Below are 23643 nucleotides of genomic sequence, written 5' to 3'. Positions count from 1 at the left end.
GGGGAATATAAAATAAATGAAGATATCAATATTCTTTTCCAAATTTCCCAATGTTCTCTAACTCTGAATTTTGGGTTTCTCTGCCCCAGAATTCTCACCCTGCTTCATCTTTCACTTTACATTTCTCCCTTCTGGAAATTTTGGCAAAATGAGATTTTAGAACAATTATATTTTTAAAAAAAAAAGGATGTATTTGCTCCAAGTTGTTTTCCTAGAGGTGCTTCTTGCTCTATCTTGAAGCAGAAAACAGAGGAATAAAGTGTTGGAGGAAATAATTAATTACATGGAGACTTACAAGCAGAGATATCCTCTTTTTGTGGGTGTAGCTGTAAAAAAAGGACTGCACAGAAAGCCTGGAGGAAGTGAAGCAAGCACAACCACCCAGCAACAAGTTTTTTAAATATTTTGGGTTTTTTAGAGGGGAACTGGAAGCTCCTTTGACAGAATCAGGCCTAAAATAAACTGTTAAAACATTTCAGACCTTGGGAAGCTCCCACTGATTTCTGATTTCTAGACCAGAGTAGATTTGGGACTTGTTAGTAATTACAGGCAATGGCAGAAATAGTTATTTAATGGAATTAATATTTAAATGCTTGTAGCAAAATTTACATTTTAATTGGCTGGCAGATAGTAAAATTCTCTTGATTTAAAAACTAGAAGAAAATTAATACTGTTCCCTTCAGCCTGACTATAAAACAGCAAACAGATGCAATCCAGCCTGAGAATGTGAAGGTCAAACATGAATATAAATGATATTATAGTGACAAATTGTGATTATTTTTACAGTAGGGGCTGTAAACTGTAATTTCTGGAGCTGATAAACAAGTGTAAACAACAACCACAATCCAGGAGATTTTTCTTGCACTTATTTTATGCACAGTTCATTTTCCCCCCACTCATTTCTCAGTAAAACCATGTCTCTGTGAGAGCTGCAGAGAGCAGTAGATGAAACAATTCAAAAATGAAAATTTTAATTCATACAGATGGAGTTCAGATAAAAGCAGCCCCAGTTGCTGAGTCTCTGCCACGCTGAAGCAGCACAAGAATATTGGGGTTGAAGGATTCTTTGACACTCCAATATTTACGTGCTGCTAGGGCGGGACAAGCACAGATCCCTCCTGGAAAAGGGAGAGCAGGAACCCCAAATCCTGCAGGGAGAGCAGGAACCCCAAATCCTGCAGGGAGAGCAGGAACCCCAAATCCTGCAGGGAGGAGAGCAGGAACCCCAAATCCTGCAGGGAGAGCAGGAACCCCAAATCCTGCAGGGAGAGCAGGAACCCCAAATCCTGCAGGGAGGAGAGCAGGAACCCCAAATCCTGCAGGCAGGAGAGCAGGAACCCCAAATCCTGCAGGGAGGAGAGCAGGAACCCCAAATCCTGCAGGGAGGAGAGCAGGAACCCCAAATCCTGCAGGGAGAGCAGGAACCCCAAATCCTGCAGGGAGAGCAGGAACCCCAAATCCTGCAGGCAGAACAGATCCCTCCTGGAAAAAGGGAGAGCAGGAACCCCAAATCCTGCAGGCAGGAGAACAGGAACCCCAAATCCTGCAGGCAGAACAGATCCCTCCTGGAAAAGGGAGAGCAGGAACCCCAAATCCTGCAGGGAGGAGAGCAGGAACCCCAAATCCTGCAGGGAGAGCAGGAACCCCAAATCCTGCAGGGAGGAGAGCAGGAACCCCAAATCCTGCAGGGAGGAGAGCAGGAACCCCAAATCCTGCAGGGAGAGCAGGAACCCCAAATCCTGCAGGGAGAACAGGAACCCCAAATCCTGCAGGGAGGAGAGCAGGAACCCCAAATCCTGCAGGGAGAACAGGAACCCCAAATCCTGCAGGGAGGAGAGCAGGAACCCCAAATCCTGCAGGCAGGAGAGCAGGAACCCCAAATCCTGCAGGGAGAGCAGGAACCCCAAATCCTGCAGGGAGGAGAGCAGGAACCCCAAATCCTGCAGGGAGGAGAGCAGGAACCCCAAATCCTGCAGGGAGAGCAGGAACCCCAAATCCTGCAGGGAGAACAGGAACCCCAAATCCTGCAGGGAGGAGAGCAGGAACCCCAAATCCTGCAGGGAGAGCAGGAACCCCAAATCCTGCAGGGAGAACAGGAACCCCAAATCCTGCAGGGAGGAGAGCAGGAACCCCAAATCCTGCAGGCAGAACAGATCCCTCCTGGAAAAGGGACAGCAGGAACCCCAAATCCTGCAGGGAGAGCAGGAACCCCAAATCCTGCAGGGAGAGCAGGAACCCCAAATCCTGCAGGCAGGAGAGCAGGAACCCCAAATCCTGCAGGGAGGAGAGCAGGAACCCCAAATCCTGCAGGGAGAACAGATCCCTCCTGGAAAAAGGGACAGCAGGAACCCCAAATCCTGCAGGGAGAGCAGGAACCCCAAATCCTGCAGGGAGGAGAGCAGGAACCCCAAATCCTGCAGGCAGGAGAACAGGAACCCCAAATCCTGCAGGCAGGAGAACAGGAACCCCAAATCCTGCAGGGAGAGCAGGAACCCCAAATCCTGCAGGCAGGAGAGCAGGAACCCCAAATCCTGCAGGCAGGAGAGCAGGAACCCCAAATCCTGCAGGCAGGAGAGCAGGAACCCCAAATCCTGCAGGCAGGAGAGCAGGAACCCCAAATCCTGCAGGCAGGAGAGCAGGAACCCCAAATCCTGCAGGCAGGAGAGCAGGAACCCCAAATCCTGCAGGCAGGAGAACAGTTCCCTCCTGGAAAAAGGGACAGCAGGAACCCCAAATCCTGCAGGCAGGAGAACAGATCCCTCCTGGAAAAAGGGACAGCAGGAGAACACTTCCCTCCTGGAAAAAAAAGACATCAGGATCCCCAAATTCTGCAATCAGGAATAGAATTCTCTCCTGGAAAAAAAGGACCTCAGGATTCCAAACTCCTGCAGTCAGAAATATAATTCCCTCTTGGAATAAGGGGCATCAGGATCCCCAACTCATGCAGTCAGGAGCATAATTTCTTTCTGGAAAAAGGGACATTAGGATTCCCAAATCTTACAGTCAGGAGCACAGCTCCCTCCTGGAAAAAGGAACAGCAAGTTCCCCAAATCCTGCAGTCAGGAACACAATTTCCTCCTGGAAAAAGGGACATCAGGATCCCAAACCCTTACAGTCAGAAACATAATTCCCTCTTGGAATAAGGGACATCAGGATCCCCACTCATGCAGTCAGGAGCACAATTTCCTCCTGGAAAAAAAGATCTCAGGATCCCAAACTCCTGAGGCACAAGCACAATTCCCTCCTGGAAAAAGGCACATCATGATCCCAAACTCCTGCAGTCAGGAGCACAATTTCCTACTGAGATAAAGGACCTCATGATAACACAATTTCCTCCTGGAAAAAGGGACAGCAGGATCCCCAACTGCTTGTGAGCCTTCAATTCCTACAGCAGCAAATAATGATTCGCACCTTGAGCAGAGCATGCAAACCATGATGTGCTGCTACAGCACTTCAAGGCCTCCCAGGCAATATTTCAAACCTGCTTTTTGTTTTTTTTAGGGTTTTAATTGGAAATACAGCTTTTCAAGCTGTTTTAGTCCCACACCAACCTGTAAAATTAAGAACCTGTTATGATCCAGATCAATGCCATGGCTTCGGAGGAGCATCCCAACATCTCTGAATGTCTTTTTCTTGCCATTGATGTAGTAGGTGGAGGAATTGTCTCTATAGGCAGTTCTAGAGACACAGAATTTGCTGTCAGGAATGACTTCATAATCATCTCCTTCCTGCTTTGAGGAAACACAAAGGCAGAGAAACAATGACTGTAGCTGTGGATTTACCTCCTATTTCACAATTAAGCAGCTAAGTTTCATCATGAGATGTTTTTATTATGGACTCTGAGTTCTGGAAGTGGGAGCTGTCTTAAAACTGCATCTCTCGAAAAAACAACAACAATAAAAAAAAATTAGAGAGAGAGAAATAAAAAATGCTTTGAGAGTGCCCTGAATTGTTCACCTGATGCCTTTGTCACCTCTAAGAGCAGCTGCTGCTCTGGAAGTGCTGCCTGGATTCCCTGAGCTCTCTGCATTTCCAGCTCCTCCAGAGCTGCTCTCAGCTCCAAAGAGAAAGTGCACAAGATAAAACATTAAAGATGTGACAAATGTGACATCAGCAGCTTCAAAGGAGAGCTTCCATTTACCTCCAGAGCAGCCAAAATAAAGCTGGTGCCAGGTTTTAAGAAGTTAAAACTCTCCCAGATTAACCCCAAATTGCTCCTTGGTTTTAAATCAAACTCAGCTTCTGGGTGTTAACACAAAGTAAAACAAAAAAAAATTTTTAAAAATTAAATATATTAGTTTTTTAATCTGGTTATTATAAATATTGAAAGAAAAATATATAAATGTCTTTTCAAACAGTTCCTAAAAAAGGCAGCAAATGCTGCCACTTTATTCACACCATTTTTGGAATTTCAATGTACACTTCAACTTTTTTGGTTGACCCTAAATTTAAAATTTGAGATGTGTGCATGAAAAAGAAATTTAAATTAAGAGAAATAAATTCTTTGTATCACAATTGCAATAAATCAACAAAAAAGTCCTAAAGTTTTTATCAATACACGAAGGAGCAAGCAAAAGAAATATTTTTTAATTTGCCAATACTTTCTATTTTATTCAAACAAAATATCAGCTTCAAAAAATTTTAGTGGCAAAATGTGGGGTCCAGAATTTTTGCTGAAAAATCTGTTACAAAATTGCAGCCCTGCTTACAGTACATAAAGTGTAAATAAGTTTCAGATTCATTAGATATTTTTCTAAATTTAGATAACCTAAAATAATTTCTAATTGGTTTGCTAAGTTTTGCTTAACTAGGTTTTATTCCTTAATACATATATTTGTATTCTACATTTCAGAATAACTAATATGCCCAAACATAGACTTAGGAATTTTTTATTTAATCCTTTTAATTACAGAAATAAGTTTATTCAAGGTAAACGAGATTACAAACTAAAACGAGTTTTTCTTAAAATGATGATTAAAAATTTCTAAATTGTTTTCAAACAGCAATCTACCACATATTAGTCCTGCAGCAAATAAAAGAATCCTTACTAAAATTTTAAGAGCTGCACTACTCAACAGAGGATTTTTCAAGTTAATTAACACTGATGGTTTAGATCCCAAAGGTAAACTAATCACGCTATGAAATTTTCCCCAGCTCCAACGAAAATAAGCAACTATTAAAAAACTTAAAAACCAACAAAAAGCTGGAATCCCACATACCTTGTCAGAGATCTTTTGGAAGTGAACTTGCACAGAGCAGCTCTGGATGTCCTTGTGCTCATCAGAATTGTGGATCAGCACCGAGAGTTTTTTGGATCGGATTTTTTGGGCTCGGTAGCCAAAGACAAAAAGCAAGGAATCAATGATATTGGATTTGCCACTGCCATTGGGGCCAATAATGCAGGAGAAACGCTGCACAGAGAAAAGGGAAAAAATAAAAAAAGTCATTTTCAAAGGGAGAGAAAAGCTGCATCAGCCATGTAAAGCACTTGGACTCCCCGGGCGTGCAGGGGGCTGAGCTTTTGTTGCCAAAGGTAAAAGTGAATCAAAGCTCCAGAGCCCAGCCCTGCAGCTTTCACAAGCAAGGTTTCATGCTCAGCCACCTAAGTCTCCTGTGGGCACTAAAAAATATTCTCTTTTTTTTCAAACACAGCCCCTAAAAGTTCTGCAGTAAACGAAATCAAGAGAAAAGAGAGCTTTTCTAAGCTGTGCTGACAAATTAAAATTGCACAGCGTTGGAAAGTTGCACTTAACTGTTTTCTCTGCTTAATTTAGAATATTACTATCAAAATATTTCTAAACCTTCAATATTTTTACAGTTATTTTGATGCCAGCTTAGATGAAAATGTAGGAAGGAATAATAGCACCCAGTGAAGTCTTACCTTCAGTTGAAAACAATTGAAAGAAAAAGAAAGATACCTTGTGAAAAGGTCCCAGAGTTTGCTCCCCTGCATAGGATTTGAAGTTCTGGTTTACAATGTGAGTGATCATGAGCCGAGGAGCACCAGGTTCACTGGTCATTGCTGGAGGTGGGGGAGGAGGGATGCTACCCAAAATCTCTTCTAAACTTCGATTATCCACCACCTCATCTGAGGCTGCTAAAACCCATCCAAATAAAACAAAGGGAAAACAAAAAAACAAAACCAAAAAATAACTGTAAGCTCTCAATGATTTGACACCTTTTAAAATGTTGAACAGAAAAAAAAAAGCAAACATCACTTCTGTCTGAACCAAACTAGATTTTGGGCTGCAATTATTAATATGAGCTGAGTGGAATTAAAATTCTTCTTTCCACAAACAAAATGTTTTTTAAGAGCTACTTAAGATGTCCCATCGCTGGGTTTGTTCTTTCATTATGTAATTCTTATTCCAACACACTTTTAACAGGCCCCCTGCAATTCCAACAGCTCCAACCATCACAATAAATCTGCAAATCTGAAGCAGGCAAAGCCTTCCTAATGAATAAAGTGCAAAGCCACATTTCAGAGTCACTGTGCAAGATTTGGGGATCTGTGCACGAGGCTCTGAAAGCTGCAATGACAGCAGGGCTGCTCTGCAGCTACAGGAAGTTTGTTACAAAAACAAACTGGCCCCCTGGATATCAGCAAGAGCAGCTTTTCCCCAGGCACCAGCAGCTCCTTCTTCCAACCCATTTCAATGTATTCATCTGGTTGTCAAATACCTGCCTGTAACAACTGCACATCTGGCTGCCCTAAAAAGTTACACAGCTGCTGGTTTTGCAGATTTTTTTTTTTTTTTTCTCCTGCAAAAAGCTCAACTCGAGGAACTCAAGAAAATACACTGCTTCATGAAAAAGAAAGTCAAATCATTTGAAGAGTTAAGTAAATAAACTTGATATTTATTCCATTCCAAGAAATCCCATACCATTGGCTGCCTATAAATTTGAAAAATCCTGCTGTTGTACCACAATCTTAAGTACAATGTCCCAGATCAGAGCTCTGAAATAAGCTTTATTAGGAGCAAGTCTCCAAACTGCTTTTGCACTTGCACTGGGCCAAACCCTTTAACTCTTTGCTCTTTTGACCATTTGAAAAGCAGTTTTAAATTGCCAGGGGTTTCAAGGTTGCTTTGAAAAAGAGCAAATCCCACCTGGAAGAGTTGGGAAATTCAAGTTGCTGCTAAGGAGGCTCAATCAGCAGCACAGAGGGCAGCCTGGACCTACCTTGGGGAGGTTCATTGTCAGGCTCCCTGGTGCCTTCACTCTCCTCTTCCACCTCCATGGCTGGTTCCTCCAAGGGCTTCCTGCCCTTGCCACGGGCTGCTCTGGAGCTTTTGGTGCTCTTGGTCCCTGCTGGCTGCTCCCCTTCCATTCCAAGCAATCAAACAAGTGAAGGGCTCTATCTCCTTTGCTGACACAAACAAGAGAAGCCCGTGATCCCAGCACCGAGCCACAGCCCCTAAGGAATTCACCCCTCTGCCCAGATGCTCCACTCATTTAGAAACATAAGAGTGGAGGTGTTTACAAGACAAAAATACAATATAGAGAGGTCAGCTTCATAATGATGTATTTTAAGATGTATCACCCCCAAAATGAGAGGCTAATCTGTATTAACAGCATGGATCTACCTGCTGCCAGATCGTGGGGACACGTTCAGGGCAGTGACTTTGCCCCCTGAAAGCCACCGTGGTGCTGGGGGCAAAAGAGTTAAAGACACATTGAATAGCAAGCCCATTCTCTACTCTCCTGGAAGAACTCGTTATATTTCAGACTGGACACCCGTTTTACTTTCAATAATCCGTGCTAAATATTTGTATGGATATAGAGAGATTGATAAACAGAGAAACAAAAGCCCTACGTGATCACAGCAAAGACTTGACTCTTAAATAATTTAAATCAACACACTCTGCTCACAAAATACAACACAACCCCTCCTGCCAGCACTCAACAAAGCAAAAAAAACCGAAATACCTTCATCTAGCTGGGATGGTAAAGGGATCTGAGCAAGGACGAGCATTACAAAAGCCATCAGCTGGCACTTGAGCACAGCTCCCCAAACGGGTGAAGCACCCGAGAAGAAAAGACGAGTGAGGAGCCAAACCCTCCCCAAAAGAGTTGAAATCGCAGCAAGTGGCGAAGTGAGCTCGCAGAAAAAACAGACATGAGAAAGTTTACTTCTCACAAGATAAAAAAACTGACGTGGTTAGAAAGTCATCTTACAATTGGTGCCAATCATTTGACGTTTTCAGACCTACCCCCAACCCACACTCTCATGAGAGTCCTTCATTTGGGACAATGGGGGATGGGGAAATGAGACACAGAACTCATTTTCAGGCAATTTCAGTCTATGCCCCCGTTCAGAACTGCTCCGCAATGGCTGTCGCGGACAATTACAGCCTCTCAAAGCGCTTTTTTTTTTTTTTTTTTCCCCCAAACTGCTCCATTCCAACAGAATTGTGCAATATAAACCTATTTACCTTCCCAACCCTTCCCCCGCCTCGGATGCTTCAGCAGAATGAACAAGCCGAACTACTTGACCTCAGCTTTTAAATCGCGATAAATCAGCTGCCACATAGCCTCTAACAAATTTAACAAATTCGTGCCCAGCCCCTCCCCCGAGCCAGCTCCAAGGTGTTGGGTAAAAGCATCTCTCCTGCCAAGCGCCGCTTTCCTTACGGGGTGTCGAAAAAAAAAACCGGAGACGGACAGAAAAACATCCTTATTATCAGCCGATTGCATCTGATCGCGACAAGCCCTGTCAGTGACAAATCTGGGGTTTTTTTAAAGCCAGACTGCACCCTTGTCACGCTCTTTCCAAGTCACAGAATCCCAGAATATTCCAACTTGGAAAGGACCCACGGGGATCATCGAGTCCAGCTCTTTTAAGCGAAAAGGCTTTCTTGGGATTTTTCTCTCACCCTTCAAGCACCAAAGCAGCAGGAAGAGCCGGGGTTGAAAGGGTCCCTGCTCTAAGCAGATTAAAATCGGGTCTTTCCGCATCTCTGAACTTGCCCGTCCTCCTGCGAGCCGCGCTGCCCGGGGGTCCCTAAGGGCGCAGCGGAGCCTTTGGGCAGCACTGCCCGGCTGGGACCCGCTGCTCAAAGCCCCGAGCCGACAGCAGCCGGGACCGGAGCCCTCGGGGGGACCCTCAGCGGGGCAGCCCGGCCCGGGGAGAGGCGCTGCCGCCGCTTCTGTCCCTCCGGACGAGGAGGGAAGCGGGGAAATAAAGCGCGGGGCAGAACCCGCCGTTCCCTCAGCACCTCCTGCCATGCCCTCAGCACCCCCCGCCATCCCCTCAGCGCCTTCCCTTCGACACCCCTTGTCTCCCCCTCAGCGCCTTCACCTCAAAAGTTCTTATCTGCACCTCAGCACCCCTTGTCTCCCCTTAAATCTCTGATCATCTCTTTCCTCCCCCCCCCCATCCTCTCAGCACCCCCTGAGGAGGGCACCTCCTCCGCCGCCAAGCCCCCCCAGCCCACCGCCCTGAGGCGAGCCACCATCGCTCCCTCCCGCCGAGCTCGTACCTGCTCGTCCCGGCGGCTCCGTGCCCCGACAAGGCGGCGGCAGCGCGGGCAGCTCCGGCTGCTGTAGAAGCTCGGCGACTTCCACACTCGAAAATGGCGCCGAAACAGCGAACTCGAACCGAAATTCGTTAGAAAAGCGCGGGGCAGGCTGGGACGGGAGGGGCCGGGCCCGCGGGTTTGAACGGCACCGCCGCCCCCGCCCGCCATCTTGTGTTCGTTATAGCAGGGAGGGGAAAGCGCTCAGAAACCCGCCGGGAGCGGCTTTTTCTGGGGAGAGACGGAGGGATGGGGGACATTAGGGCGCGAGGGCAACGCGGTAACACAGCCTGGCGGCCGTGCTGGCGGAGAAAGGGGTTAATTTTAATTTTAGAACTAGGTCAGTGGGCGGCGCTTGGTTGCTGAGCGACGCGCGCCGGTTTAAAAATAATTTTAAAAAATTATTAAAAAAAAAATTTACGAGTGAAAAAAATTTTAAAAAATGGCGACAGCGCGGCGATTTTGAAGCGGGTTTAATTAATTAACGGGCGGCGCCGTGGCACCTTGGGGGGGCCGGGGGGGACGCGTGAGGTGGCGGAGGAGGAGGATGAAGAGGATGCGGTCTCGCGAGAAGTCGCCATAGAGACGGCGGCGCTTGGCGGCGCGGGGGGAGCGGGTGCTGCCGCTCCTGAGGCGGCGGGAGCGGGAGCGGGAGCGGGATCATCCCGGGATTCTCCGGCCGGATCGTGGCGGGTTCCCCCGGGAGCGGCTCCGGCCGCCGCTCTGCGCGCTCCTTCCCGTTGGCCGCGCAGGTAAAGGCGCCCTGAGGAGGCGGCGGCCGCTCCCCTCCCCTCAGCTGAGTCAGCCCGCGGTGGGCGAGAGGGTCGGGAGCGGTGACCCCCGGCTGGGCGTGGGACGGAGGGATGGAGGGGAGGGAGAGCTCCGGGGGACAGCTGAGGGCAGCGCGGGTGACCCCGGCTGCTGGCGGCCCTCAGGAGGAGTTGGATAATCCGCTTCTTGGAAAGATGGAAGCGGAGGGAAAAGCGGGAGTTGGCGGGCGGGCGGTGTTGGCCGAGGCTGCCCTGAGGGTTTGGTGTCTCCTTCTCCGTGCCCCCCATTCCGCTGGCTGCTTTTCCTTTTCAACATTCCCCCCATCCTGCTGTGCCATTATTTCCCGGTGCCCCCATCCCTTCCTGCTGCCATCCCTATCCCGCCGGCTGTTCCCCGTCCCCATCCTGCCATTCCTCCCCCATCCCTGTCCTGCTCCATCTCCTCCGCCGTCCCTGATCTCCATCTCCAGCCCAGCAGCTCCGGATGGAAAAAGGAGGAGGCGTGAGGCACTCTGGCTTTTCTAGTCGCGATAATTCCTGGCTCTAATTCCTATTTATTGCCACATCTCTCCTAAAATTCCAGCGGAGCCGCTGCTGGATTCCTTGCGGTGCAGGGAATACGTGGGCTGGTGGTGGTGGATGTACCTGTGGATGGCCCGGGGTGGGCGTTCAGCCTTTTAACGTCGTACACAGCGATTAAAATGCATTAAAAATGATAATAAAATTCTGGGCTTTGAAAAGAAAATATAATTTTTTTATTTCCTGGCTGTGTGTCAGCACGAGAGATGTCCAGTGCTTCAGTCTCTGATGTTCCAGGCTTGATTTTAAAGGTCTTTTCCAGCCTTAATTATTCAAGATTCACCATTCACAGCATCATTTTTTCTTCAAGTTGTCCATATTCAGTTGGATAATGTGAAAACAGAATTCTCTTTAAGCTCAGGTATTTCTTGGTGCTTATTTTTCCCCAGTAGTGAAGTAATGCTACTTCAAAACTTTTAGTGTGTCCATTTAATTTTGTTTGCTTGTATATGTAGATATATTATGTTAATTATACATACTTATATATGTATTTGTTTTCTTTTATTACAGTTATAACAGATGGTTTTGATTCTCCATCTGAACAACTGAGATGAGACTGAAAACTTCCCTTTTGAAGGAGCCCAAACATATCCTTTGTCACAGAAAAAAAACATGGATCATGTTCATTCTTCCAGAAAATACATTTTTATTTTTGAAATTACAATAAAAATATTGGTAAATTGCAGATGGCTTTTTCCCTGCTTTTCCTTTGTTCCTCTTGTCATTGAGTTCATCCTTCAAGGACAACTTTTTAAGAGCTATTGAACACTTAAATGTGATGATGAATAAACCAACACTTTTGAATGGTAGTTGGATGTTTTGCACTAAGACCCAACATTTTAGCCATGCGTTGATAACTTTACATCATGATAAGAATTTTATTTTTACATAAAAATTTGCTTTATTTTTGCCTGAGTTTTTGCCAGCTGTTCTTAGCATCTGAAAGGAAAAAACATAGAACATTCCATGCTATCTTACCAAAATAATCTTCCTGTTCTGAGTAGCCGAGATGGGCTATTTGATTCTTTTGAATAGTTCCATTTTTCAGATTCCTTAATTGAAGCAAACATAAGGACTTGGTGAGCTGTGTGGGATGGACAACAGCTGATGAGCTCTACTCCTGCAGTGATGACCACCAGATCATGAAATGGAACCCTGTGAGCAGCGAGACCACTCGGCTGGTGAAGCTCCCAGAGGATGTTTATCCCCTGGATCTGCACTGGTTTCCCAGAGGGATTGGGGGCAAGAAGCAATCCCAGGCTGAGAGCTTTGTTCTGACCAGTTCTGATGGTAAGGCAGTTGAAAAGGTTTAGGTAAATTCAAAATATTTGTTGTTTTCATGGTGTTTATGTCAGTGGAATACAAGGCGTTGTTTGGGGAGTTTGAGGATTAGTTGGGTGAGGTTTTGTTTTCCCTTCTCCTCAAAATGATTTTGCACCCAGTCGTTTTTTTCTTCCTGCATGTATTTTCCTGCACCAGCAAACTCCCCTCAGTGATCAGGATTCCTGGAAATTTGCTGAATCCAATGGAAAAGGAGTATAATGTCTTTGCAGGGTTGCACTAATTCCTAGTTGAACTGCAGATGTTTGAAATCAGAGCAAATGTAAATTTAGTCCCCTTGGGTTTTCTTCTGAAATGCATCTCTTGGGGGATTTTGTTCTTTTATTTCCTACTGACATTGGTCTTGTTGCTATTTTTTAACACAAATGAAGAATATGCTTGACTTTACAATCAAGCCTTTGTGTTTAACATTTAAATTTAAACACCAATCATTAGTGATTCAACCTTTTTTTAAATTTTTTTTTTTTATGATTTTATATTAGGTCAGCATTTGAGATACCATGGAAGTTAATGAACAAAACATACATATTTTATATTCTGTGTTTGGTTAGACTGAAAGTCTCCTACTGGAAATTCCTTCAAAACTGGGGAGTCATTTTCAGGTTGATGACAGTTCTGGCTTCAGTACTTAATAAAAATAAAGGAGATTAAGTTGAATCACTTCTACCTACTCCAGGCATTTGGCTAAAATTTTCTCCTTTTTTTAGTGTAGTAAATTGTAATTTGAAAGTCTCTGTTCCCTCAGTTGAAGAACAGAAATCCATGGAAATGGAGAAACCTCCCTTTGGGGATGCCATGGAAAAACCTTTTGAGTCAGCAATTGTAAATTCCTCTGTTGGAAAAACAAAGAAGTTGTAGAAGTGAAGTTGATAGCCCTGAAACCTTGATCTCCCCTGTTCTGCAGAAGGATTAGGATACAGTTTGAAGTGATGATCACATTTTTTCCAGAGGAATTCTGGAAAGTTGATCCTGCTTTTACATCTAACCATGTTCTTCCCTGCTCAGCTACAATTTCCTCTCTTTGGAAGGGGCCTTGTGAGAAAAGGAGGAGCTGTGGAGTGGGAGAGGATGCAAAAGATTGGGAAAATAGCAGAGTTTTCCCAGGATAACAGAATTTTATCTGATACTTTGACATTGCCCATTTTCCTGCTATTTTGATTTCAGTCCCTTCCCAGCTTTGTGTGCTTCCACTGGAATTTCATTTCTCTTATGAGTTGAGGAATTGTTACAGAAATATTCAGGGATTCTGCTTAGATCAGTGGGAGCTGTTTCAATATGTAAAATACTGTGGAATTTTTTATATCCTGAAAGAAGTGATATCTCTGACCCTTCATGCTGAGTCCTGTAGGTGATGGCATGGGAATATTCCTGGTCCTGGGACTTTGGGTTTAAGGATTCTCCAGTGAAAAAGGTCTTGGGTACAGATGGAACAAAGACACTGCATAGAAAAAGGTGTAGAGAAGAAATAATCTATTCATCAGAAAATAAAGTTGTTTTTCATATAAAAGCAGAAGAGGCCATTTTAGCAATTGAATTGGAGAAAACATTGAATTTCTCTAAATTGAATTCCTTTATTTGCTTACATGTGGAACATGAACATCTCAGACCTGAGAGATGTTCTGTACAGTAAGTGACACATTAATGATATAAATTCTATTTTATAGTTATAAAATAATGCATTAAATGGACACCTTGGAAGTGTTGTCCCTACCCATTGGGATTTAAGGTCCCTCCCAACCCAAACCCCTCTGGGATTCCCTGATATTTTTAATGGTCTGTTCAAATAAACTGATTTATCCAAACCATAGTTTTTTATCAGTGTTAAAAGTCTTTTTCCTTGGACATCTTGCATGGATGATTGTGCCAGAAGTTCTGGTCATTCAGGAACTTCCTTGCAGTGGTTCAGTCTGGCAGCTGAGACCAAATAATACTAAAAATAATTGGATTTTAAAGTAGTTAATTTCAATTACTGGACTGCTCATTTTCCCAAGCTTTCCACTGTCTGCTCTTTGCTCCAGTTTCAATTTGATCTTCCTGGATTTTTAGCAGCATCCCTTATTTGGGAAGAAAAACTTCCTGATCCTGCTGTTGAAATCATTACAAACTTTGGGGTTGGCTGCTGTGGAATTCCATCCCAGCTGCAGCATGGGAGCAGGAATAATTCTGATTTCAGCTGTGAAAAACAATTGGATGTTTTCTTTGTATTGTTGGTTTCTTGGTTTCTGTGTGTGTGTTATAAATGAATCATTTCTATATAATTAATTGTGTCAATTATATACACTGTGTGGTTTTTGAAGGTTTTTTTGGGTTTTTTTAGGGAAATTCCACTTGATTTCCAAGCTGGGAAGAGTGGAGAAAAGTGTAGAAGCACATTGTGGAGCTGTCCTTGCAGGAAGGTGGAATTATGAGGGAACAGCCCTGGTTACAGGTGAGCATTTCTATCTTAATAAAGTCCTTTCAAAACTAAAATAATAATCTGGGTTTTTTAAAATCTTAATTATCTCAGAAGTTGTTATCACCTTGTTTACCAGGAGTTCATTTTACACGACTCAGTCAATTCTTAGTGTTGTCCATTTTAATTACTAGAACTAGTAAAAATACTTTTTTCATTTAAGTGATCCAATCTACTTGAAAGTAAATGTTTTAATATCAAAGTGCTTAGATGTTTTTTTGGCTGTTCTGAACTTCAGAAAGGAGAATATTTGATTTATTTTTTTCTACCTGTTGCAAGAAAAAATTACTCAGTTGATACATTTACATCCCTGCACACTTGGGGTTTTTTTATCCAAAAAGGCACATTAATCTTGAATATTCCTGTGGTTAATTCCTTAATTATCAGCAATTATCACCTACAACCTGTTTATATTAATACTAGGGGAGTGAGCCTACAATTTCTTCATTTCTATATCATTCTTGCCCTAAACCTTTTGTTAATTAGTTTCTTTTGGTGGTTTTTTTTGGTCCCAAATTCCACCTTGGTGTTGGGGGGAGCTGCTGATATTCCCTGGGCTGGGCTCTTTGCTGGGATTTTTGGTGCTGTCAGCTCCTGCTGATGGAGCACAGCTGATTCCTCTGGACAAATTCCAGCTCAGGCCACAAGAATTGAAGATAATTTTGGATCTGCTCATTTGCAGACTCTGAAATGCTGCTTCAAGGAACTCTTGTCTGGCCTGTTCCTCTGAAATCCCAAAGGGACAGAAATATTGTTCTTTTTAAAAACAGCTTTGCCTCAGGAACTTCTCCAAAGACAAAGTCAAAATTGTCTTTTGAATCTTATTTTTTTTTTTTTTTTTTATGAGTCTGCATGACACTGACACTTTTTTTGGGAGTGAATTTGGGAATTCATCACCACTTCCAGTTTATTCTGAGGAGATCAACTGCTTTTATACCACAGCTGTACTTAGAGGAAGAGTAAATAAATCATTGCTACTGCACCACTTAAAATATTTGTATGATTATATTTCAACAGCATCAAATGAGCACAATTTTTTTTTAATTTTGAGGGGGTTTTTAAACATTTGAAACAACACTGGCCAGATATAAAAACCTGAAATGTAGTAAATAAATGATATTTGCATGGAAGAATCCATTCATTTCTAGGTGCACCTTTTTGCTCATTAATTGGGAGGCCTAAATTGAAGGACCAGAGCATTTTAAAAATGACACCACACAGGAATTCTGTGCTGGTAAAGCAACCCTGACTGTGCTGTGTAGAGTTTAGCAATGAATTCTTCCATAAATAAACTGAGTTATTTAGTAGCACACAGTTATGGTAGAAAATTGAAGCCATCCAAACAAAGTTATCTTCACTCCCACCATTTATCAGCTGTGAAATCTCCAGTTTAATCCATCAAATCTGCTCCTGCTCCCTTGGGATCCTCAGACTCCTTCCAGCAGCTTCTGGAGGAAGCAAAAATAGAGAATTTGGGATATTTAAATCATGATGGATTTTTCCTTTCCTAGGACCAGCTTCAGAAAAAAAAAACAGGGATTTTCAGGAAAGGAAAAACCTGTTAATCATAACAAAAGAACCACCTTGAATATTTTTCCTTCATACACTCCCTACTGCACATTTGTAAAACTAGACAAAATGAATTTACCTGTAAGAAAAGCTGGATTTATTTTAACTCAAGTGTTTGCTGAGTAAATACAATTATATTTCTCAGCCTGATGATTGCATGGCCTTTGCTGATTTCTGTGCTCACTTGCAGCTGGGGAAGATGGCCAAGTGAAAATCTGGTCTAAAAGTGGAATGCTGAGATCCACTTTGGCCCAGCAAGGTGAGTTCCTTTCCTCAGAGCTTCATCAGAACTTGTTCATTTGGGTTTTTCTGAAATAGATTTAAATAACACACCCTAAATGTGCCACTGATGGTTTCTTCAAAGGTGTTAAGGACTTAATTAAAATTAATATCAATCAGATTTTTTTTTAATAAACATTTCATTTTTCAAATTTCAAGTGCTGCAATATTTTTAGGCATCAGTCTCAGTCCCACCCTAAGGATTTGGTACCATTTCAGTGAAGATCCTCAGCTCAATTTTGTTTTTCAGACTTCATAAATGGAGCCCATGTGACCTTGTGACATTTTTGAAGAAACCACATGCACCTGGGTTTGGGTTAAATGTCAAGCTCTTATCTGTGTCTGAAACAAATAATCTGAATTCTTTCAACCTAGGGAAGGCATTTTAACCACAGCAGTGACTCTAAAATGCATTTCAGGTCTTTTAAGGAAGTTCACATGCTCCTGTTGTGTTTGTCAGGTAAAAAGATAAACCAACTGAACTAGAATTGGAAAAAAAATTTAAATTGAAGCATATATTCTTTAGTATTTCTCAGTTTATGTTGTCAGATTTTTAATGAATTATTTTGCTTGTTTGAGGTTTGACAAAGTATATACTGTAAATTCTATGCTGTGGTTTGAAATAGGGATTTTCACTGGTTTCTGCATGTTTCTGGTACAGCACAAAAGCAGAGTTGGGTCCCCATGGAATAACTGTCACCTTGTATTTGTGCTCTCAACTTCTAATCTTGTGAGGCCCTGAAATCCTTTAAATTCAGATTTAGAATCCCAGAATTTAGGATTTTATTTCCTTTAAACGTGGCCATACCTAGGGTCAGGAGAGGATTCTGCAGGAATGCTGCTGTTTAAGGGTTTCTGTTCAATCAATTTTTTCCTTCTTTTATTTTAATAACTGAAAAAATTCCATTGCCAACATTCCTTTGCCTCATTCCATTCTTTGTGTTAGAAATAAAATTTCAGGCTCACATTTTGGGATGATGATCCACGTGCCTGTTCTGTCTTTGGCCTTTATTCCTCCTGAGATTCCATTAAAATTCTTCTTTTTGCTCTTCCTTCTCCTTACACTGAAATGTTGGATTTGCCCTTCCATTTTTTTCCACTTTTTTTCCATGGATTTCTTGTTGGGAACCCAAAGATTATCATGGAATCTTGGAATGGTTTGATTTGGGACATTTCCCACTATCCCAAACCTGACCTTGGGCATTTCCACATCTTCTTTGGGAATTCCATCCCAACCCTCCCAGGGAGGAATTTATTCCTGATATCTAAATTCTTACAAAATCTAAAATTATTTAAATTAACATTTTTCCTCTTGTGACAACCCAAGTTCCCACACAAACTCTTGGAATTACCAACTCTGCTATGGGATAAACTGGATTTTCCTCCCTCAAATCTCAATTTTCTGCCTTTTTCCCCTTTTTTTTCTCCCAGAATATTCTGTTTATTCTGCAGTGTGTTGGCAGCATTTTCCCAACCTAGTCCTTGTTAAGTGCAGAAGGAAATGAGTTAACTCAGCTCCTGCTGTTAAACCCTGGAAATTGTGGTTAAATCCTCAGCCATCATAAAAAAAAAAAGAAACATTTGGTTTAAATAGAAAACTCTTCTGATTGTTAGATCAGCATTAGGACAGAAAAAAAAAAAAAAAAAAGAGTTTATTTAGAATTTCTGCTCCAGCTGGTGACAGAATTTATGGCATTTTCACCAGGAATTGCCAGGAGGAAAACAGCCAGAGCCACATTTATTTAATATATGTTGTGTTTCTGGGACTTGTCTGCTCTGATGGTTGACAAGTTGAAAAAAAAAAAAAATCTGCCATCATTCTGTATTTTTAAGTAATAAAATTCCCTAGAAGAACATCTATGAAATGCAAAAGTCTTCAGGAGCAACAACACCAGGTCTCAATTTTGAGGTTGAATATTTGGGAGCTGAAATTGAGTTTAACCATTAAAAAATCAGCTTTTTGCATAGAGAGAAGTGAGGAAAAATTAAATTAGTTACAGCTATTCAATCACTTAATTATCTAAATTTCATCAATATATTCCCATACAAAAAATATTCCTGAGTCATTTTTGGAACTAGAATTTAATATGCCAAAATTGTCACTGAGAATTTTACCCTGTGAGAACATTTTTAATTCTTTTGAATTTTTTTTTCTTACCATAAAGTTACATTATAAATGGTTTATTTGAACAATTTTAAGTTCAGTTGCTCAGTTTAATACTTGAAGGTGCTTTTTACTTAATATTCTCAGTTTTATTTCAAGGAATCAAGTAGCAAACTCCTTTGATTTTTCTTCAGAGGAGACAAATCCTGTCAAATAATATGGAAAATATTTGCATAGTTGGCAAGTCTGACTTTTTTAAATTCTTTTTTTTTTTTTTTTTTCCCTTGGATGTTTTTTCCATTTAATTTTTGCTTTATTCTGTTTTCAAAAAATCTCATTTGAAAACTGGAACATGATTTTAAAATGGAACAGTCAGTTTTTGGGTTTTTTTTTTTTTTTCCAGATACAAAATTCTGAGGGTTCCAGTCAAAGAAAGTTTTCTGTTAATTGGGAAAAATCTGTCAAGTCTGTGGGCTGGTTTTATTTATTGTCATTTATTTTGGGAATTATTTAGGAATGGGATGTTTGTGCAGCAAAACAAAAATCTGGGTTAATTATGGTGCCTAAAAATCTAAACTAGAATAATTTAGAATAATAAACTTTTTCCACCTATATTTGTGTTCAGCCTCATAATTTGGTGTGAGAAGATTTATTTTCTGATGTCTCCTGGTGAGAATTATTTTAATTTTCTGTATATCTGGAGTGACACTTGGGACTAAAATTGTATCAATGGGGAAAATCTGGATGTAAATACAAAATAAACCAATTTCCTCTTGATTTTCTGGACTTGTTCTGGACTTTAAACTGTTCACTTGTAAAAGTTTTAGATGTGGATAATGTGGTTATCAATATAAGATAACCACATTAAAAATATTAAAAATTGAGAGAGAAATTCTATAGTAAAATTTATCAATTAGGTGACTTGAGAAATGTGTAATGTATGTTTATGTAATACAGTATATATTTTGTATATATATTATATATATGTGTTGTTTATCTATATATGTTTTTATAATACAGTATTATCTATGCAGATATTTATGAAATACAAATCTATTTTATCCAATAGCCATAAAATGTATTTATATATAATATATATATAATAAATTGCATTTTTTTGTACTTAAATATCCACTATATATATCTATATATTACATACAGCTATATATTCTATTGATTATGCATTATTGCTTATTATCAATAATATTATTATTAATATTAATATTAAAATTGATTTTTTTCCCTGTTTTCCATGCCCACAGCAACACCAGTGTACTCAGTATCCTGGGCCCCTGACTCTGACAAAGTTCTCTTCACCTCAGGGAAGCAGCTGATAATTAAACCCCTCCAGCCAAATGCCAAAATTTTACAGGTATTAATAATCTAATTCATTAATCAGATTGATTTTCATAAATAAAAAAAATCCAGAAACTTTTTTCTTTTGTTGAGAAGCAGTTGTTGAAAACTTGATTTTTGTGCTTCCATTCTGCCTTGTTCAGTATTTATTTAATTTCTTTTGCTGCTAAATCACAAAATCCTTAAGGTTGGGAAAAACCTCCAATTTTATCAAGTCTAAAGAGTGATAAATATTGAAAATAGTAATTGTTGCATCTGCTGAATTGATATTTTTGTTTTATTTTCCATTGCAGTGGAAAGCCCATGATGGGCTGATTTTAAAAACTGACTGGAATTCAGTGAATGATCTGATTCTTTCTGCAGGGGAGGATTGCAGATACAAGGTCAGTTCTGGTTCAGTTTTAACTCATAAACCAAAAAATTAATTAGATTTTAAATTTTATCCTGAAAGCCCAAAATGAAATGAGAAATTTTTCACTTTTCAGAAAAAAAATCATATTATTTATAAATACACCTCACTCTGTGTACTAACATAAAATCTTTAAATACAGCAGGATAAAAATTGGTAAAATAGGAGTGAAACAGAAAAATATGTACAAATTTAGAGTATTGTACATTATATTTGTATATTGTACAAGTCTATTATATACAAATATATGAGTGATTATTTGAATTAATATAAGCTCACCTATTAATTAGTGAGCATAAATCTGCTTTTTTTTTCTACTGTGTGAGCATCAGTGAATCCCTCAGTGAATTTAAAAATATATTAATATATTTTTGGATGCAGGAAATATATTTGTATAATCTGCATCCAAAACACAAAGCATGTTTTGTTTATTTTCCCTTAAAAGTGATTTTTAAATATATCATGAGTTCTGTCATTTAATTGTGTAATGGCTGTGATAAAAAATACAAAATTAACACATTTAAAATATCCAGCAAATTATTAAACTGTTTTCTGGATTGTTTTCCTGGGATTCTGTTGATTTCCATTTAAAAAATCTCTTTTTTTTGGAAATTTACAGAGAGATCTCATGATTGCAAACAGAATAAATTGTGGTTCTTTTATAGACTTGGGGTAATTTACAGGAAATAAGAGTCAGGGTTGCAAAATATTTTATCCAGAATATTTTATCCAGAATTAGGTGACATTTGCCATGGCAAAAAGCAAAGTCTGTTGCATTAAATAAACTAGTACTAATTAAATAATAATTTTATATATATATATATATAAAAGTATAATTTTTTTATATATATATGTATATATATATATATTTTTTTATACTCATATATATACATATAAATATATATTTTTGTGTGTGTATATATATATAAGTATAAATTACAAGTTACACTTAATTAACTTGGACAATTATTTCTACAATTGATATATCATGAGGAAAAATTATACCTCTATAATAAAATAATAATAAAAGTATGACAAGTGTACATATAAAATAAAAGTGAGGTGTAATATAGGTGATTTTTTTAAGTTACACTTAATCATGATAGTTAAAAATGATAGTTCTGAAATGAATAAAATTATATATATATAAAAACCAAATTTGAGGTGTAATATATTTGATTTTTCAAATCTGGAATAATAAAAATGCAAAAAAAAAAAGTGATCTATAATAGAGGTGATTTTTCAAATTGCACTGAAAACATGAGAAAAAATTCAGTTATGGAATAATAAAAATATATATTTATATATTTGGATATACAAATATATTTATATATTTAAATATTTATAGGTCTGGAATAATATATATATATATATATATATTTATATTTATATATATTTATAAACCAAAATTGAGATTTTTCAAATTGCACTAAAAAAAGAGGAATAATTCTGGAATCATAAAAATCCAAAAAAAATATTAAAAGTGAGATAAAACACTGGTGATTTTTCAAGTTACACTGAAAACATGAGTGGAAATTACACTTGTGGAGTAATAAAAATATAGAAATATATTTGGATCTCTAAATATTTTTATATATGGAATGATAAATATATATACAAAAATATTTAAGGAAAAGTGAGATAATAGAGGTGATTTTTCAAATTACACTGAAAACATGAGAAAAAAATTACACTTCTGGAATAAAAAAAAAATAGAAAAAATATATATATAAACCAAAAGTGAGATATAATAGAGGTGATTTTTCAAATGACAGTAGAACATGAAAAGAAATTCCACTTCTGGAATAATAAAAATACAAAAAAAAATATTAAAAGTGAGATAAAACACAGGTGATTTTTCAAGTTACACTGAAAACATGAGAAAAAAATTACACTTCTGGAATAAAAAAAATACAAAAAAAATATACATAAACCAAAAGTGAGATATAATAGAGGTGATTTTTCAAATGACACTGAAAACATGAGAAAAAAATTACACTTCTGAAATAAAAAAATACAAAAAATAGATATATAAACCAAAAGTGAGATATAATAGAGGTGATTTTTCAAATGACACTAGAACATGAAGAAAATGTAACTTGTGGAATAATCAAATGATGGATTCCATGGCTGGAAATTGGAATTTCCTGCAGGTTTGGGACAGTTTTGGTCGTGCCCTGTACAATTCCCAGCCCCATCAATATCCCATCACTTCCATTGCCTGGGCTCTGGATGGGGAATTATTTGCTGTGGGATCTTTCAACACTTTAAGGCTCTGTGATAAAACTGGGGTGAGTAAAAGTTTGCAAATTGATTTTTATGTCTTCTCAAAAAATACAGCAAATGGAATTTTAAAACATTTCAAATGTGAAATTCTCAAGTGAAACGCTGCAAATTTATTTTGTGTATATATGTGTGTGTGTGTATATATAATTAGAATGTAATTAGAATGTAATTAGAATATTTTAAAGATAGAAAATTCCAGAGTAAAAGTTTGGAAATTACCCAGATTTATTGATAATACAGCAAAGAGTCCTCAGGATATCAAAGTGCAGGTGAGTATTTCATTAGAAAACCACTTTATTACTCTGTGATAAAACTGGGGTGAATAAAACTCTGCAAATTGATTTTATATATTAAGGAAAAAATTAAAATATTTTAGAAATGTAAAATTTCAGAGTAAAACTCTTGAAATTATCCAGATTTATTGAAAATACAGCAAATGTTCCTCAGGATATCAAAGTACAGGTAAGTATTTCATTAGAAAACCACTTTATTACTCTGTGATAAAACTGGGGTGAATAAAACTCTGCAAATTGATTTTATATGTAAGTTATATATATATAAAATATTTTAAAGATAGAAAATTTCAGAGGAAAAGTTTGGAAATTACCCAGATTTATTGATAATACAGCAAAGAGTCCTCAGGATATCAAAGTACAGGTGGGTATTTTATTACTCTGTGATAAAACTGGGGTGAGTAAAAGTTTGCAAATTGATTTTTATGTCTTCTCAAAAAATACAGCAAATGGAATTTTAAAACATTTCAAATGTGAAATTCTCGAGTGAAACGCTGCGAATTTATTTTGTGTGTATATGTGTGTGTGTATATATATAATTAGAATGTAATTAGAATATAATTAGAATGTAATTAGAATATAATTAGAATATTTTAAAGATAGAAAATTCCAGAGTAAAAGTCTGGAAATTACCCAGATTTATTGATAATACAGCAAATGTTCCTCAGGATATCAAAGTACAGGTGG

General features: G+C 39.2%; 2 protein-coding genes across 9 annotated transcripts in view; one reads left to right on the top strand and one right to left on the bottom strand.

Annotated features, from left to right (window-relative positions):
* SMC4 (structural maintenance of chromosomes 4) overlaps nucleotides 1–10038 on the bottom strand; it is a 30021-nt gene extending 19983 nt beyond the window's left edge. The window contains exons 1-5 of one of the 7 annotated variants that reach the window (XM_079315318.1): nucleotides 9483–10038; nucleotides 7183–7369; nucleotides 5919–6094; nucleotides 5220–5411; nucleotides 3552–3731 (exon numbers count right to left, since the gene is read on the bottom strand). In XM_079315318.1, coding sequence (XP_079171444.1) covers nucleotides 3552–3731; nucleotides 5220–5411; nucleotides 5919–6094; nucleotides 7183–7330 — 696 coding nt within the window. In that variant the 5' untranslated portion in view covers nucleotides 7331–7369; nucleotides 9483–10038. Of the gene's footprint in view, nucleotides 1–3551; nucleotides 3732–5219; nucleotides 5412–5918; nucleotides 6098–7182; nucleotides 7370–7929; nucleotides 8412–9482 lie in introns of those variants that run through there. The other 6 variants (XM_079315314.1, XM_079315313.1, XM_079315319.1 and 3 more) reach the window with 6 other exon arrangements.
* Nucleotides 10039–10166: 128 nt separating this feature from the next.
* IFT80 (intraflagellar transport 80) overlaps nucleotides 10167–23643 on the top strand; it is a 30412-nt gene continuing 16935 nt past the window's right edge. The window contains exons 1-8 of one of the 2 annotated variants that reach the window (XM_079315327.1): nucleotides 10167–10270; nucleotides 11378–11457; nucleotides 11939–12157; nucleotides 14526–14636; nucleotides 16420–16488; nucleotides 19875–19984; nucleotides 20262–20351; nucleotides 22531–22668. In XM_079315327.1, coding sequence (XP_079171453.1) covers nucleotides 11418–11457; nucleotides 11939–12157; nucleotides 14526–14636; nucleotides 16420–16488; nucleotides 19875–19984; nucleotides 20262–20351; nucleotides 22531–22668 — 777 coding nt within the window. In that variant the 5' untranslated portion in view covers nucleotides 10167–10270; nucleotides 11378–11417. Of the gene's footprint in view, nucleotides 10271–11377; nucleotides 11458–11938; nucleotides 12158–14524; nucleotides 14637–16374; nucleotides 16489–19874; nucleotides 19985–20261; nucleotides 20352–22530; nucleotides 22669–23643 lie in introns of those variants that run through there. The other variant, XM_079315328.1, reaches the window with a different exon arrangement.

The sequence above is a fragment of the Erithacus rubecula genome (genome assembly GCF_903797595.1).
Source record: "Erithacus rubecula genome assembly, chromosome: 11".
Taxonomy (NCBI): Eukaryota; Metazoa; Chordata; class Aves; order Passeriformes; family Muscicapidae; genus Erithacus; species Erithacus rubecula.
The sequence above is the reverse complement of the archived record's forward strand: the minus strand, read 5'-3'. Positions and strand labels throughout refer to the sequence as shown.